The 17,258-nt window shown below is 38.0% G+C and overlaps 1 protein-coding gene across 7 annotated transcripts in view; it reads left to right on the forward strand.

Annotated features, from left to right (window-relative positions):
- SOCS5 (suppressor of cytokine signaling 5) overlaps positions 1-15,388 on the forward strand; it is a 31,638-nt gene extending 16,250 nt beyond the window's left edge. For 3 of the 7 annotated variants that reach the window (XM_087776814.1, XM_087776813.1, XM_087776816.1), the window contains 2 exons: positions 9,847-9,938; positions 12,386-15,388. In XM_087776814.1, coding sequence (XP_087632940.1) covers positions 12,398-14,008 — 1,611 coding nt within the window. In that variant the 5' untranslated portion in view covers positions 9,847-9,938; positions 12,386-12,397 and the 3' untranslated portion in view covers positions 14,009-15,388. Of the gene's footprint in view, positions 1-8,886; positions 9,056-9,846; positions 9,939-10,518; positions 10,536-12,385 lie in introns of those variants that run through there. The other 4 variants (XM_087776817.1, XM_087776818.1, XM_087776815.1 and 1 more) reach the window with 3 other exon arrangements.
- The last annotated feature ends 1,870 nt before the right edge of the window (positions 15,389-17,258 follow it).

The following is a 17,258-nucleotide window of genomic DNA, read 5'->3' on the forward strand; positions in this document are numbered from 1 at the left end:
TACCCTCACGCTGTCACTTTTCTCTTCTGGCTTCTATTTCCTAGCTGAAGTGCTGTTTGTCTGTCTGGTGAAGCTTATAGTGAAAATAGAGGTCAGATGAATGTGGAACTGATGCAAAGGGGTAGGAGGGAAGCAGGAATATCCCTCTTAATAGCAGCAAAGCAATGGTGGGTTAGTTATCGCAGACTGTCATCCTTAGGGTGCCCTGGCTATGGCTATATTCTGTTAATGAGGAATAACCTGGAAAGACCTCTGAAAGATCTCTTCTGTTCCTTTGATGCAGGGGGTGGTAAATTATCATCTCAAGCTGATATGGTGAAATAGCATCAATCACTCACTTTGTTGTGTTTTGAGGTTTGTTTGGTTTTGTGTGTGGTTGTGTTTTGCTTGTTTTTTTTTAATACCTGCTCTCTGAGTTCATCATGCAGTAATCATTGTCTGATTTGGGTTTGCTCAGTTTTATGTGGTGCTGCAAGCTCTTTCTGCATGAAATGCAGTCTCTTGCACCATTCATACAACTGAATCTCTGCCTTCATAGATCTGATTAAGGGCAAAAGAGGATTATTAGTTTTATTAGTCTCATGCAGCTGGTAGTGCTGTTGTAAAGATTCATTTTTCTAGTCCGTTCCTTTGCTGCATCTTCTTGGCGTTCCTGCAGCCTATAATTTATACTTACCTGTATCAGACAGGAGCCCATAGATACTTAGCGACTTTCCAGTACTGAATGAGTTGTGTGTGTGGTATCACAGGCTAGTGAGTTGCCTTATTCAGATAAGCCATTTTCCTATTGATCAATAGGAATGCACATTAGCTAACCTGTGGGTTATTGGTCTATGCCTAGGTCTTGGTGCAGCAATCCTTAGTGAAAACTGGAATCAGCTTTAGGATTAGATAGATACATAAATGCTTCGCCTTTTGATGTTATTTTATTTTCAGAAGAATTTAGGAGCTAACCAAACATGTACATTTTTCTTATAAAATTCTCATCCTGTGGGGGCTTGCTTACTTAACATGCACAGGTGCTTCTTTGCTGGGATAAGCATTTCATTCAAATAGTTTTGATGTAACTGCATTATGTAAGGCCAAGAAGATGTAGCCACATCTTGACAAATAGTATCACCTCCTTTGCATCTCACTATGCAATAGGATCCAGCTCCCTAAAGATAAGATAGTAACATAATAATCTAGTTAACACCTCAGTTGTAATGGGTTGCGGCAATAGATGCTCTTAAGAGGAAAGACAGACCTGACTTTATCGATAATTGTTCAGTCTCTCTGATGCTTATCCTGTGCATATAGTGGTAGTCTTACATTTTTGGCAAAAAAAAAAGTATAGTCTTAGATTTTTTTTTTTCTTGAAGCTTTTATGGTACATCCTGATACTATATTTTGAATCATGGGCATTCCACTTAAAAACATGGAAGTCTCCTTGCTCATGAGCAGAGACCAAGAGAGCCTCTAAATTTACTCATTAGTCATCTTTGTGTAAAGGTGCAGAACGCAAAAGGAGAGCAGGCTTTGCGAAGAGTTGGCTTTTTTGCTGTTCTGTCACTCTGAGAAACTTTTTGTTGTTGTTAGAGCAGTAACTCTAAACTTAGTAATTTATAATCTCATTACACTGAGCTTTTTCTGTTTAAAGATTGCTAATGGATCTTTGTATTAGTACTGTTTAACATCACTATCAATTAAAGGAGTGGTGCAATTGTTTATATAACATGTTCGATTGAAAACAGAGCAGCATGCTCCGTGGCTGTTAGGGTGGGTTTGTTCTAGTGACACCAGCGGTGTGACTACCAAGCGGTTCCATTACAGCCTCTTCATTTCACAAACTCCATAATTCTGCATTAACGCTTGTTGACTGAAACGTCTTTCATACAGAGACGATGTACAAGTACTGACTTTTCCTTTTACCGCTTCTAAATCTCCAGTTACTTAAGTTGTGGAAATAGTCGTGCTACTGTAAATTGTTGGAATTCTTGACTAGCAAGCTAAAAGTAAAACGCTTAAAACGTGAAACTTGGCAGAGGCATAGATATAGTCTCTGCTGAACACTTTGCTTTGAAGAAATTAGTTCTGACTTTTCAATATTTATACTTAAACTGTCTTGCACAAAAATCAAAATCTGAAATATATTGATGTATATATTTTATGTATATTAATTTTTATAGTTCGTATGTGTCTATATAATTAGACACTTGTTGATTCAATAATATAAAACTCTGCTAAGCTAACAAACTGATATATTTTTTCCCTTACTCCTAAGAAAAAATCTCCCTGCCTCAGGGACTGAACCTGCAAAGCTAATGGTTTAAATTTTTTTACTTGAATTTTAATATGGCAAAAAACAAAGGGCGGAATTTCGGAAAGCTTCAAATTCACTGAAATCATGATTCCTAGTAGAGGTCAAAATATGTTCTAAGTGTCTTTCACACTTTTGGAAGTCCCACTTGAAGTAGTTCGTGCAGTCTACTCTTTAGCTAGTTTCCAGAATGCTGTGGGTTTTTTTAGTTTTTTGGGTTTTTTTGCTTTTTTCCTTTCCTTAAAGATGCACTGTAATTTGCTATGTATCATAAACTGTCATTGCACATGCTTTATATGTCCAATATACAGACTATCCAGGACAGTCTTAGTTTTGATTTTCTGGCATATTAGTCTGTAATTTTGAAGTTATAATAGCACCTTTAGTTAATTTTTGGTGGCATTTGAAAACCAAAATTTCAATTCCGCTGCAATTTAATAGTAGTGTTGCCGTTGCAGTTGGCTGTGCTGCAGCGTGGCCCTGCGCAGCAAGGCTTGATGGGTGCTCAGTGGCAGAGCTCACAGGTACAGAACCATAAAGCACAGGATCCTTTCAGCTGGAAAGTTGCAGAATAACGTTTCTGATAGCTCTAACTGGATATAGTCTAGGATAAAGTTGCCTGTGGATCAAAGTGAAAACATGAAACAGGCTAGACCTACTGGCAGCCTTCCAGCTGCTTCTCCTTCTTCTGTGCAGGGTTTATATTCTTTTACCTACCCTGGCCCAGCCTCGGGAACCAGGTGCTTGCTGCCAATTAGTCTTGTCAAGACAGCCCAGAGCTTCTCTTGACAAGCCTGACTGCTGACAGCAGCTGTGGGGTAGTCTTAGGCAGGATTTTAACTCCTTGCTTGCCAAATACTTTGCAGGTTAAATCCCCTGGTCTCATTCTGCAGTTATTTGAATATGCTTCTATTATATGAAAACATGTTTTATACAGAAACGGATCTAAGATTGCCAGTGGTGCTATAGTGATAGAGTTTGCTTGTCAAACTTCTGGCATGAAAGAATGTAAGTTGGGAGTTAAGTCGTTATGAAGGTCACTTTATAAATTTGTGGATGCTATCAGAACTGTCCATCCCAGGCCACCTTCTACTTCATGTAGAGCATAGCTGTAGTTGGATAAGACACCAGGCTGGTCCAGCAGTTTTCTCCCCAGTAGCTTGAAGTTTCATCTCTCTTCACTATTGCAGTGGCACAAGGGAGTTTCACCAATTTACAGGTCATCCATTAAAATAGTTGTACTATAAATTATAATTAAATGTTTCATATTTTTAAATATTTTAAGTAATTTATGTTGCTGCAAAGAGAAGCTCACTTTTAGTTGTGGAATTTTCTTGAATTTTCTTGTCTTTTACATGTGCCTATGACCTTGCTACTGCCAAGTGCTTTGCTCCAGTAATGTTAGCAAGTGAACAAAAAATATAGATGCTATCCATAAAACCTCAGTGGGTTTTTTATTTTCGTCAGAAATGGCAAATTTATGAGCTGAGCAGCTCATAGTGCAAGAGATTTTTTGTTTTAAGTGCATGTAGCAATATTTAGTCTTCAGGTTAACACTTCTTTATTTGCAGTTCCTAAGAAATCACAGCTTAGGCTGTCACTTGTCTCAGTTGTGGTTCTAGAAACTTTTGCGTCCGTTTCACTCAAATTTGAAAGAAAGGCAGCTTTTTTAAATGTCTTGCAAATTGCGTGAATAGCAATACTGCTTTTTCCTGTGTAGTCACCCTTGTAGATACATCACTAGAGAAAGACAAGTAGAACTTTGTTTTATCAATTTTAAGAGGTGGCAGCTTGCTAGTTCGTATTCGAGAATATGATCTTTCGCTTGGTCAGATAGAAAGGAAACATGGGAAGTGGCTGGGTGTGTGAGATGAGCTCTGTGTGCGAAGGAGATGCTTGTAAGCTGGTCAGGGGCAAGGGTGCTATGGTGAGGGAGAGACATTAGGCAGGCAGTTGAGGTTTTGAAAAATGTAGTGAGAAGAAATAAGTGTTAAAACAGTATAAATTGATCCCAGAACAGAGGAACTATCTGTTTGCAAAATACCCAATTTGCAATTGAATGAAATGCTCTGTTTACAAAATAGCTTAAATTCGATGTTTCTACTGAGCCAGTCAAGGATGTGGGATATGATTGACCCCTCTTTTCAACTTTGCTTCCAGTTTCCTTTGCTTTTAGTGAGACGTAGCTATTAAGGTATGCTTTTCCTTAACTCAGAACTCCCAAAAATTACATACGAATAACCATTAGATCATTCTTTATATCAATTTGAGACCTATTTATATTTTAGAACTTGGTAGAGAAGGATATGCTTCCTTAGTGTTCTTAAAAGTAGAAACAAATTCCGCCCTGCTAGGGGAGAGCTCTATAACTTTTTCTCAGAGTACTTAGGGCTTTTGCAGAGGTCATCAAGAGGGCTGCCGTACTTAACTTCAACGCTGACTGGAACCATTTATTCTGCCCACATGAATTTTAAAAAAGTATATTGGCAGCTTCTGTTTGAGGAGAGTTAAACATAGCAGTACAGAAAACATTATTTCAGCGAATCACCTAGAGTTCTCTTCCATAGTGGGTACTTTACTTTGCTAACTTAATGCTTTTTCTTTTACTTCTTCAAACGATAAGGTGAAGTTATGAGTTGCCTACTTAAGGTGTGTGGAGGTAATTTAAAGGAACCTGCTTCTGTTTAATGGTGCTTGTGTGTGTTTACATGTTACGATGAGTGGCCATCAGGATACTGCCTAAATGATTTGAGGGTGTCTTCACTTGGAATTAATATGCATCATTGTCTTGAATTTGCAGAGCTTTACCATAGATATCTACCAGTATGTGGAGTACTCAGTAGATCCATATAGCATTATTTTTGTATTAATATCTTATGCTTGCTGTGTGTAGTTTTGTGATCTTTATATAATTAGAAATACTAGCTTTGTTCATGATGGTTGTATTATTATCCACTAGACTTGTGTAAGTACAGGGAAAAGAGTACTTCAGAAACAACTATCTCTTTTTGGTTCAGTGTCATTCATGTTCTGTTCTTCCATTGATGGTTTTTCTGTTTCAGGGATTTTAGATTTTCTGAACAGAAAAGAAATGGATGGTAACTGTACAGTATTTTCTAATGTAACGTGAACACATGTAGTCCTGACATTATCCTTTTTGAACCCCAAAGCCTAATAAGGGGCTACAGGGTTGTATCCCACTGTTCAAAATATCTTGGAATGATATTTTTGAACTGAAGTTACCAATGTAGCTGCTTGGAATGAAACTGGCAGAACATCAGCTATCCAAGCTAAGCCTGCTTTTTGCTCATTGTGAATCTGCACCAAGGAGGGGGAGGAGATTACTTCTTACTTTCAGGTTGGAACAATGGCAAAATATCATTATTTTTCTTTGACTTGACAATCTGCCAGTTTAAGTCCCTGAAAGTTGTAGCTTTCATTGTGTTTTAGCAGGACGCATCAAGCCAACTCAGCATTTTATTTTTGAAGTAAATGTTTTCAGTGGCTGAACTTTCAACATGAATGTTCAAAGCAGCAGCTTAGAGTCCTAATCTCTCTCTCCAGAGCCTGAGCCCCACAGTTGATAAATATATAGGCTTTAATTTGAGATTTCTCTTCAAAGTAGCTGTCTAAGTAAGGTCTTAATATCGTGAGCAGAACAAATCAGTGCTGCTGTGGAAGGAAGCAGTCTTGCTCTAGCTGCTGCTTCCTCCCTCCTCATCTGCTCCTCTCTTGTGTTAACGTGAATGTTTATACAAAGTCAGAAACCAGATGGAGTAAATGATTGAGACTTTTTCTGAGAATTCATTTTAGTCTGCATCAGTTCCTTGAGCTGGTTGACTGAGCAGCCATACGGTGTACAGACCTCCTCCTGCACCAGCACAGGTGGCCAGGAAGAGGCTGCTGCCATTTCTTTTGGTTGCAATGTTGACTTAACCAATTTTGTGTGTTGTTGGAATTACAGCTCGGTATCCTTTACCTCTTCTTGGCAGGTTTGAGTTTTGATTTGGGGGTTCAGACCTTCAGATTCTTCTCCCTATGCAACTGCACTTCCAAATTATCAGAGCCTGCTAGGAAAAAAACAGTACTACTTTGCCCTAATAAGGCTTTCATGAACACTTGAGACACTTGGCCCCTTTACCTTGTCTAGTTAAAAAAACCAACAACCACCTCTTCCTTCCAGCCCTCCAAATCGGTTCTTCAAGCTGTCTGCAGTGAGCACATTTTTGTGTAGAAAACTTGTGTGTGTAGAAAAATGCATGATTCCATTTAAGCCAACATATTCCTTATTTTTTTAAGAAATGTTGTCTCTGGTATTACAGTAGTAATTCATTATTTCTGGAATGGGTACTGGAAGGGAGGAAATTGCTTTGTAATCCTTAATATTGCCCTTTCTTCCTTCCTCAAGTGGGTTACTTTACACGGTAGGTGTTTGCCAGCCTTATTCATTTTGACTGAATAAGGTTGAGGAGTGCTTATGTGAGCAGCTTTGTTAGTGCATCCCTAGGAGCAATAGCCTACAGCAGGCATTTGGCAATGTGCAAATAGGACATTAACCTCTTCAGCAAGCATGCCTTAATGGAAGCAAATGCCTTTAATAATGGAGTCTCTCATCGCTGCTAAGTGAATAATTTTAAAGTAAGGAACAATCCAAATAGAAGTGTAGTCTCCCTCCATTCCTTTTACTTCTGCCTCTATGGTCCAAGGTGATGTGCACCAGTGTCACTGAATGTGTTAGCCTGCTTGCCTCTGTGGGCTCATGCTGGTGTTGAACTAAACAGTGTGGAAGGAGCAGAGAGACTGTGATTTCTATCCCTTCCCTTTCAGGTTATTGGTTTTTTGACTTGTAAGAATTGTCTGTTTTTGTTTTCCCTCAATGTTTTGTCCTTGTTATTTTGCTATGTTTTGAAGCTATCATCATATAAAAATACTAAAACAAAGAATCTTGTAGATTCTTCGTTTTGAAATAAGGGTACTATACCTGTTTTGTAAGGTGTCATCCATTGTGAAGTGTAGCAGCTTTTGTGAAGATGGTACATTTTTAGGAGTTAATATTTTGAATGTAATTTACCATATCAACTAATTTTTAAATTGGGTAACACTGTGAAACAAGTGTATTATCTTTAGGACAGAGCACAGCCTTGGCTTTGAATGTTCCTCTTAGGAAGTCACAGGTGGAGAGCTCCGGCTAGAGCTTGTGACACTTCTGGAAAGAGTGGTCTGAGTTTTCACAGTAATCTATTAATATGTGGTATTTCAGGATTACAAACAGGTTATAACTGTTGTCTTTATTTAAATTGCATTACACAAATGATTTTCCTAGCTCTCTTTGTAGTTTCACCATTTGTACACTCGGAATACTTGAGGACTACATTCATGCAAACTTCATGGCTTTGACTGTCTCTAATTTACTGCAAATGGGAATATAGTGTTAAGATACTACTGCTCATTGCTTCTGTAATCCTTGTAGAGTGCTTATTACCTATTATTTTTTAAGATAAATTATGCCAGTTTAAAGTAGATAGAAATAATTTTTAGTTGAAGAGAGATTGGTTTAGGAAAGTTAATATAACTTTTCTTTTCTTAGAAAATCTACAAATTGATGAATTCACTTTGTGGATTTTAGTGGAATTAAATTTATTTTCTGTTTAGCCTAAAATAACCACTGGCAGTGCTCCCCCGTAAAACCGGCATGGCTTTAGGGCCGATTGAGAAGTAATTTGTATTTTGTCAGCCTTAGTACTGCCACAAGAAATCTGTGAAACCACACATCTGTTGCACGTTGTTTTAAACTAATTTAAAATTACTAGATTGAATATTAAATACTTTATCAATGACTCAAGTTTTATTCTAACATGAGGTCGAGAGGTTTAATTGAGACAGTCACCCTAAATTCAAGAAGCTGTTTTCCATTAGCAAAGGATGGTTCCCAAAGCAACCGCTCCCTCCTGGAGCCATTGGGCAGCTTGTCCAGCAGGCTGCGTCAGCTGGTGAGCAGTGGTGATGTGATAGGTGGTACACTGACTGCTCCTGTTGCTGAGCAGAACTGAGGAATGAGAGTGATGTATAAAGTTAAGATAAATACCATTAAGCATGACATTTCAAGATAAGCTTCTGTGTCCTTTGTGTCTTTTTAATGAGTTAAAATGGTTAGCATTCAGCCACTTTGCCACCTGTGCCCAGTAAAACAGCATTACTGGTTTTATTTGGAATGTAGGCATGTCTTCAGAGGTATGAATGACCTAATGTTTTAAGTAAGGCTTCATTGAAAATTGTATAGCCCTTATTATAGCAACTTTGCCTTTCATTTGCTCTGTTAAGGCCTTGCTCTGAACCAGTTATAGTAGGTTTTACTGTGTTGTGTTTGTAGACTTGCTAGGAACGTAATGGGGGGAAAAAAGAAATAGGTGTAAACATTAAAGTTGCAAAAGAACTTTACTTTTGCTTTAGTCTTTGTTTTGTACTAAAATTTTGTACTTCTAGCTCTGTTGCTCTTTAGAAAGGTTACTTTTATGGAATCTTTCAATAGTAGTAGTACCTCCCAACTTTGAGAGTTTCAGCAATTGTAGTGCTTCCAGAGGTGAATGGAAACTAATAATGTTAGTACTTTTCTGACATCTGGAGTTTCTGCCTAGAAATATTAACTTCGAGTATTTACCTAGTGATTGCTCAACACCATACGTTTTTTTTTTTATTCCAGTAAATAGGCATCTTATTTGAATATTTTTCTTCCTGTTCTGCATGTAAAGCTTTAACGTAAGTTCCCAGTGTTTTCTGTTAACTCCTACTGCTGTCCTGGGCTTGGTTCTAGTGTGGAGAAGCAAATTATTTTCCTCTGTCTTGTTACTGTTAGATTTCTGACAGTGGCGTAAGCATGCTAAATCCCTCAGCTCCTCCTGGATTTCTGAAAAACAATGATGATTATTTTAGGGAAGTGCTGACCTACTCTTTTAATAAAGAACTTGTCTTGTATTCCACTTTCCCATTTTTAGAATCATGGTTCATATTCCTGTTGCTTCACAATCATATAACATCCTTGTGGCAAGTACAGCAGTTGCTTACCTGGAAAAGTAATATTAGAAAAGCGTGTATTTTTAGCTGCCTTTTGATGTGATGTAGCAGCTGGAAACAAGGAGGAGAGGCAGCATGAGGTGATCTGACAGCACTGCCAACCACAACTTGGGAACCACTGCTTTGGACTTGAAACCAAATGTGGGGAAACCATTTTTACAGGCCTGAGTATGCCCATTGTGCCTGGCACTTCAGTGATCCAGATGCTGGGGCTTCGCTCTTGGTTCTCAAAAGCTTCATTTGAGGGTCCTCCCCTGGACTCTATTTCAGAAATGTTGTTAATGGATGGAAAAAAGTTCTGTGAAGCTTTTTGTTTATGTTAATAGGCATTAAAAATATGTAATGAGCAGGCAGTTCCATGCACACATTTAAGATATAATTAGTAAAATATCCCTTTGATACCAGTGACTAATTTTAAGTATCTAAATTAAAAGATATTCTAACAACTAACAAAAATACCGTTTTTCTCTTTGTAGTAATCATGTCCACAACTCAGAGAAGAAATCTAGCAAGTTCATGTTGAGGTATATTCTCAAGACAAGATACAGTGACTCATATGCTTTTCTGGGTAAGAAGGGTACTTATATTCTCTTGAGTATGACAAAAAGTAGTTAAACTTTTAAATTCAATTTTTGAAAAGTACAGTCTGTCAAGCCAGTATAATGGGGGTTTTGGGGGTGTGTGTGTGCTGTTTGTTTGTTCTTTGTTCTCGAAGCTTTCTGGGCAAGTTTAGAGAACTTTCCATCCATCTAACAGTCTAAAGACATTCTAGACTAACAGTGCAAAGGAAGAGCAACAATAAGCAATTTCAGAGTAAAGACACCACTGAATAGTGTATGACTGTTTGGTTAGAAAAGTAATTCCAGTTCATTGTCGTAAAGACGTGTACTGTTTCTAGTCTGATTTCCCAAGGGAATGGAGGTTATATACTCTCTCTTCCTTTTCCCTTTCCAAAAATTTTAAACATCTCTGTGACTAGGAAGAGAAGGAAATGTACAATTTGAGAGAAAAGTGGGTAGAAGTCAACTTTATATATACTGCATTGACAGGCTGGCGGCCAGAAAACATATGCTCCCTCCTGGTCAGCGTGGATATTCTGAGACACCGCAAACAGCTATGATTATTGTGATGGCATGATGCATGGTTGTATGGTTCCTACAAATCCGTACGTGATCTGACTTTATTAGTTCTGCTGCTCTTAGAACTCCCCCAGTCCTCCAGCTTGGTCCAGACAACTGCAGAAAAAACAAATTTAGGAATATATATATTTTTTTTCTTAAATCGGGAAGACATTCCTTGCTCATTTCCTTACACGCTTCCATGTAGGCACAGAACTCTATAGCATCTTCCATGTATAACATTTCTCTGCAAGTGTCTCCCTCCTTAATAACTACTTGGATGTCATTCAGATTGTCATTAGCACTGTGTTCTAGGTAACTTGTACCAGTGATCTCCAAAGACTGTTAAGGCCTGATTTACTCGCTTCCCTGCCACCTCCCTGCATCCACCCTAAATTCTTAAGGTTTTATTTTATGCAATTAAATGTAGATACCTAGCTTGCTGGGTTTGCTGAAGTGTCTGAGGAGGGCGTGGGGAAGAAAGCTTTTGCTCTTTTGTTTCCTGTTACAGTTAGGTGTTTCATGTTCATTATCTTTTCGTGATTCTCATGTAAGCTATACCTCTGACTCTTCCCCAGTCTCTGTGGATTCTGCTGTAAAGTCATGGGCTTACAGCTGTGCTTCTATCTTAAGGGACTTCTAGACTCGATCAGTAGAGTATTGCTTACTTCTTTATAATCCACACTATTTCCTGAGACCCAGTGTACTCAATCGCTGCTTCAGATTCCTTTCTAGCTGTGAACAGAAAAGAACTGCAGCAATGGAGGAATGTTGCTTCAAAACGATATGTTTCCAAAGATAGAGCAGTTTCCATTAAGAGTTAAATTAGATAAGATGACATGGTTTAGTCCTTTAAGTTTAGCACTTCTCTCAGAACTTAATTAGATCTAATTTAGTTTGGCATTGCCTGACTTTTTTTAGTACAGAATTAGCCTGTTTCTCTCTGTCCTAGGGCAGTCCTGTGGTTTTGGCAGTCTTGTTCCAATTATCAAACTCTGTTTCTAAAATGTACACTGCTAATGTTTTTATCTTTTTACTGTATCTTCATGATTCACTGTCATCGTGTTTCTCCTGCAGAGCTGCTTTCTTTTTAAATGCTCTTACTAAAGATAGAAAAGCTCCTTGGGCTCTTTCATTCTTTTATATCTTAAGTAATAAAGCCAGACAGTTTTTTTTATATGTTTCATATGTATAGCTTTTATTAATATATCAGAGACTAATTCTAAAATTTTGCTGATACCTTACTGCCTTTCCTTGTCTTTTGGTGATTGCCTCATCTAAGAATGCTGAGTGCTTCTCCCCCCCCCCCCCCCCCCATTTTCTATTTTTGTGCTAATTTTTTTAATCTTGTCAGTTATAGCTTGGAATTTATCTGACCTGCGGCTGGAGCTTTTGCTTTTAGATGGTGTATCTGGACATTTGCAGTGCACTTCTTGATTTCACTAACTGCTCTCGTAGTTTGGAGTGACTTGACTAGTTCTCTTTCAGGATTTGTTTTACTGCTGCTTATTGGAAGCTTATCAGGGAGTCATACCTTACATATGACTTACAAATTCTTCCCAAAATGTAGAATTTTAGACTGCATATTTCCTGTCCATCAAATACAGCTCTGCAGACCTACCTACATGCCTACAGAAAAATGTGAGGGCCTGCTTATAAATAAAATGTTTGTAATTTCCCAAACATGGTGATTTCATGGTGATTTTTGTAAATATCAGAAAGGTGTGATGCATGTCAGTTCCACATAACCATACAAACACAACGGCACTTTTTTCAAACGTAGTGTGTTCAGTTAACAGTTGTCTTGTGTCTGTAACTTAATTGGTAACTGAAGGTGTATCCTCTTTTTTTTTAAACTATATTTTTATTTTAATATTTCTTCTCCTTTTGAATTTAGGTAGCGTGATCCATGGATAAAGTGGGAAAGATGTGGAACAATTTCAAATACAGGTGCCAGAATCTCTTCAGTCATGAGGGTGGAAGCCAAAATGAAAATGTAGTTGTGAACTCCAGTAGTTGCTCATCTGCTAAAGAGAAAGCTATCCAGATAACTGGTTTGGCTCAACAACAGCCCAGCAGCCCTTTGAGAGAAAACATTGCTTTGCAATTAGGTTTAAGTCCTTCAAAGAATTCAGCAAGGCGGAACCAAAACTGTGTCACAGAAATTCCTCAGATTGTTGAAATAAGCATTGAGAAAGAGAATGACTCGTGTGTCACCACGGGAGCTAGACTTGCTCGAAGGGACTCTTATTCTCGGCATGCTCCTTGGGGTGGAAAGAAGAAGCATTCCTGCTCTACCAAAACCCAGAGCTCCTTGGATACTGAAAAAAGATTTGGTAGAACACGAAGTGGCTTGCAGAGGAGGGAGAGAAGGTACGGGGTGAGCTCTGTCCATGATATGGATGCAGTATCAAACAGGACAGTAGGTAGCCGTTCTCTGCGACAGCGTCTACAAGATACTGTTGGGCTGTGTTTTCCCATGAGAACTTACAGCAAACAGTCCAAACCTCTGTTTTCTAACAAAAGAAAGATCCATCTCTCTGAACTAATGCTTGAGAAATGCCCTTTTCCTGCAGGCTCAGATCTGGCTCAGAAGTGGCATCTGATTAAACAACACACAGCGCCTGTGAGTCCTCATTCAACTTTTTTTGACACATTTGATCCTTCGTTGGTTTCCACAGAAGATGAAGAAGACAGGCTCAGAGAGAGACGTAGACTTAGCATTGAAGAAGGGGTTGATCCCCCTCCCAATGCCCAAATACATACTTTTGAAGCTACAGCACAGGTTAATCCATTGTATAAACTGGGACCAAAGTTAGCCCCTGGTATGACTGAGCTGACGGGGGACAAAAACATAACACCTCCAGGTAACTGTGACTCTGAAGAGGACACAACAACGCTTTGTCTGCAGTCACGCAGGCAGAAGCAGCGTCAGATGTCTGGAGAGAGCCACGGCCATATCAGCAGGCAGGGGGCTTGGAAAGTGCATACTCAAATTGATTACATCCATTGCCTTGTGCCAGACTTACTTCAGATCACAGGTAACCCATGTTACTGGGGTGTGATGGACCGCTATGAAGCAGAAGCACTTCTGGAGGGTAAACCCGAAGGCACTTTTTTGCTCAGGGATTCTGCGCAAGAGGACTACCTCTTCTCTGTGAGCTTCCGTCGTTATAACCGATCGCTACATGCACGCATTGAGCAGTGGAATCACAACTTTAGTTTCGATGCCCATGATCCCTGTGTGTTTCACTCCTCCACTGTTACGGGGCTTCTGGAACACTACAAAGACCCTAGCTCTTGCATGTTCTTTGAACCATTACTTACTGTATCTCTGAACAGGACTTTCCCCTTTAGTCTGCAGTATATCTGCCGGGCGGTAATCTGCAGGTGCACTACGTATGATGGAATTGATGACCTTCCTCTACCTTCAATGTTGCAAGACTTTCTAAAGGAGTATCACTATAAACAAAAAGTCAGGGTGCGATGGCTGGAGCGGGAACCTATAAAAACAAAGTAAATGGAAATCAGAATAAGCTTCTAGAATACGCTTTTTTTTGTGTGTTACAGTTTAACTGCAGCGAGCGCACCAACAATGTCTAGCTTTTCTGCAATATCCTACTTAAGCTGAGTGTTAGTATCCTGTCAGATGCTGCCTGCTGTTAATCAAACTAAGGTGTGATGCCTCTTGGAAACAATAAGCAGACACAATTCTGCACGTTTTTCATTAAGGCCTGACGAGAATATTTTTGCTAATTTCTAAATATTTTGTTTCCCTTTTATAGCTGTAGTAATTGGATGAAGAAACTATGAGGCATTTTCCATGGGGCATTCATGTAATGCTAGTAAAGAAAGGCTTTATTAGAGGAGCATTTTTGCTAATATTAGAAGTATTTTTTAAAACTTATCTTCCTGAAAACTTTCCACTACTCAAAGTACTAATCTAGCTCACAAACAAGTTTCCAAATACTAGCGAATAAGAGTATTTTCTTTTAAGGAAGATCAGTTCATTAGAAGCAGTCTGTTAAGAGTTAATGGTGTTTTGATGCTAACAGATGAATCATGCTTTTCTCAGTGTATAAGGTTTCCTAATCATTAAGACTTGAATATGCCTGCTCAGTACTGTAATTCTGTTTTAAACACTTGGAGATTTAAGTGGCATTGTTAGCAAAAGTAATACTGTCTAGGACAGTTAAATACCTTCCGGTGTGAATTACCGATTCAGTAGCAGGATGCGGGATTAGATTATTGCCGTGAAACAAAAAGTTGCAGGTTTTTTTCTGAAACAAAATTTGGTGGCCTGACTGCTAGTAACTTACAGTGGAAGGTAATAGTGAAGAGAAAAAAAGTTTAATTATTTAAAGTCGTCTGATATTTTTACGGAGAAAATTAAAAGTGGTTGAATTATTATAATCAGCATACAAAATCTGACATATCTGAAATAAATGTCAGGTTTCAAAGGTACTGTCACACTTTAGTTGTAAATATCTTTCCATTTGCGCTTTTAAAAATGTTTTAAAGTAATATGCACTGATTATAGTTTGAACAGATTACTTTGAAACAAGATTCTAAGTTCTGTTTGCTTATTTAATTGGAGATGGAACTTAAAATAGTTCTGTCTTAGACATTTTTGCACTAAAATTTTGTTGGAATGCCCTGACCCCTGTTTAATGTAATGTATCAATTATGAGTGCTCCCTAGTTTCTTTACCAGCTGCTACAGTATGTTATTACTTACTTCTCTATGGCAGCAACCTGTGCGAGGTAGGGAACATTTTGGCTGCAAGTACAATAAACGTTATTCTTGTATGCTACACTAACCCTTCTATTGATGTATTTTTCTGCTTGCTGTGCCTTGTTCTGGCTTTTTGTGCTAATAAAGTACAGTATGTTCAGTGTTATACTTGTATATCTGCTCTGTTTTTATATATTCACGTAACTTGTAGCAGTTAACTGAATTTTTAATAGGCTTTTCTTAGTACTTAGTATAGGTAATGCACAAATACTGTGCAGTTGAATATTGGTTGGTCAGCACACCATATTCCTCATTTTCATTACATGCTTATCAGAAACCTAACAGTGTACACCATTGAATAATATTTCTGTAGTCACTGCAAAGTAATGGACTTGTCTGCAGGCATAGAGCATTTTACAGTTTTTGTAATGTAAAGGATAAATGTTTAAGCAAAAAGTATTCTAAAACATTATTGATCCCCTGTAATGTTTGCTGAAGGTGTTTCAGCTTGTTACATAGCTAACTGCTAAGCTTAATGTTTTGATACTCCCCACTGAGTAAGGGATGGTTATTCCTGTAAATTGACAGTACAGCAGTGGCATTTGTTCCCCTTTAGACTATTTTAATAAATAGATGTACACGCAAACTGGCCAAATGTCCTGTTTTTACCAAAGAATACTGTCAATTTATGTTGGGGTATTTTTTTAGTAAAAAACTTGAGTGGAGAGGTGCAATTTCTGTTCTATCAAATATTTATCCCAAGCTATGAGAAACCAAAGTATTTGACAACTTCATCTGAACTTAAGTAATGTATACGTTTATGTTGGTAGAGCTTAAAACTTTTACATCAATGGTGTCGTCATTTTTCTTGAACTTACAATGCACCTGAAGGGCAATGATTTAAATAATTTTGTAATGACTGGAACAGCACTACATAGAAGCTCATACTGCAAGGGTTAATCTGAAGCACCCAGAAAGCACTTTAAAACGTGTTTATATGCTTGTGGAAAATTTGTGATCCTGTTATGCATTCTTTGTAGTAGCTTATCTTCTTTCATGTGTTAAGACTTCAACTGTTAAAATGGAACTTTGTTTAGAATATGTAAATACTAAGTTCATGTAAGTATGTGTACAAATGTGCTAACGGTCACTTAAGTTTTGAATTGTGTGTGTGTCATTGGATATGCAACTCCTGGTTTAAAATCTGCTCTAAGCATAAAAAGAGGAAAAAAAAGTCACCAGCATGAAATTGCACCCAAGTGTACCTTCACTGTGTCGTTCTCACTGTTCCCTCAGTTGGATCTGAATTCCAGATGAGTTTACTTTAAATCTTGCTTTCAATATTAGTATCGTACAGTCAACCTGCAACCAAGCTTTGTCCCAGTGTAGGGACCTGTTTTTTGTTTACACCTGTTGCAGTTGCTTGTCATAAACTAGCTGATGAGATTCTAGCTGTGACATTGTCAGTGTGGTCAGGAAAACACATTCACTTAATTTTTTTATCATGTGGTGGAATCGTTGGAAAAAAATAAAAATAAAAACCCCAAACCCTTATCTCAGAAAGTTTGCTCTTGCATTTGTATAAATAAACTTTATGGAGAGGATTTATTGCTCCCTTAAAACACACAAAAAAGGAATGATCTGTTGCTCTACAACTTCTTTAAAGCTTTGCTTCACTGAAATATACAGAATAACTTGCTAGTGTGATTATGCTAAAAATAATCACTTTTTAAATTACAGTAGACTTGAGCCTTGACTGCTCAAGTTGCAGTGTGTTTCTTAATGAATACATTTTCAGTTCTAAAAGCACTAAAACGTTAGTATGTTGAGAATGCAAGTAGCTGATTCCTCGTTTCTGTTTGAGGAGTATGCTTTAACCTTTGGATTTTGTTGAGAAAATCTTATACATGTCTTCTTCAAAAGATGTGCACAAACTACGTGGTTTTTTTTAAACAGTAGGATTCAATGTAATAAGGTATGCTAGCATGATTGCAGTCTAATGTGGTTATATGGCAGATAAGTATTTGAGCCTCAGT

This window comes from Nipponia nippon, unplaced genomic scaffold (genome assembly GCF_047370975.1).
Source record: "Nipponia nippon isolate SJK-2023a ecotype South Korea unplaced genomic scaffold, ASM4737097v1 scaffold_4, whole genome shotgun sequence".
Classification (NCBI taxonomy): Eukaryota; Metazoa; Chordata; class Aves; order Pelecaniformes; family Threskiornithidae; genus Nipponia; species Nipponia nippon.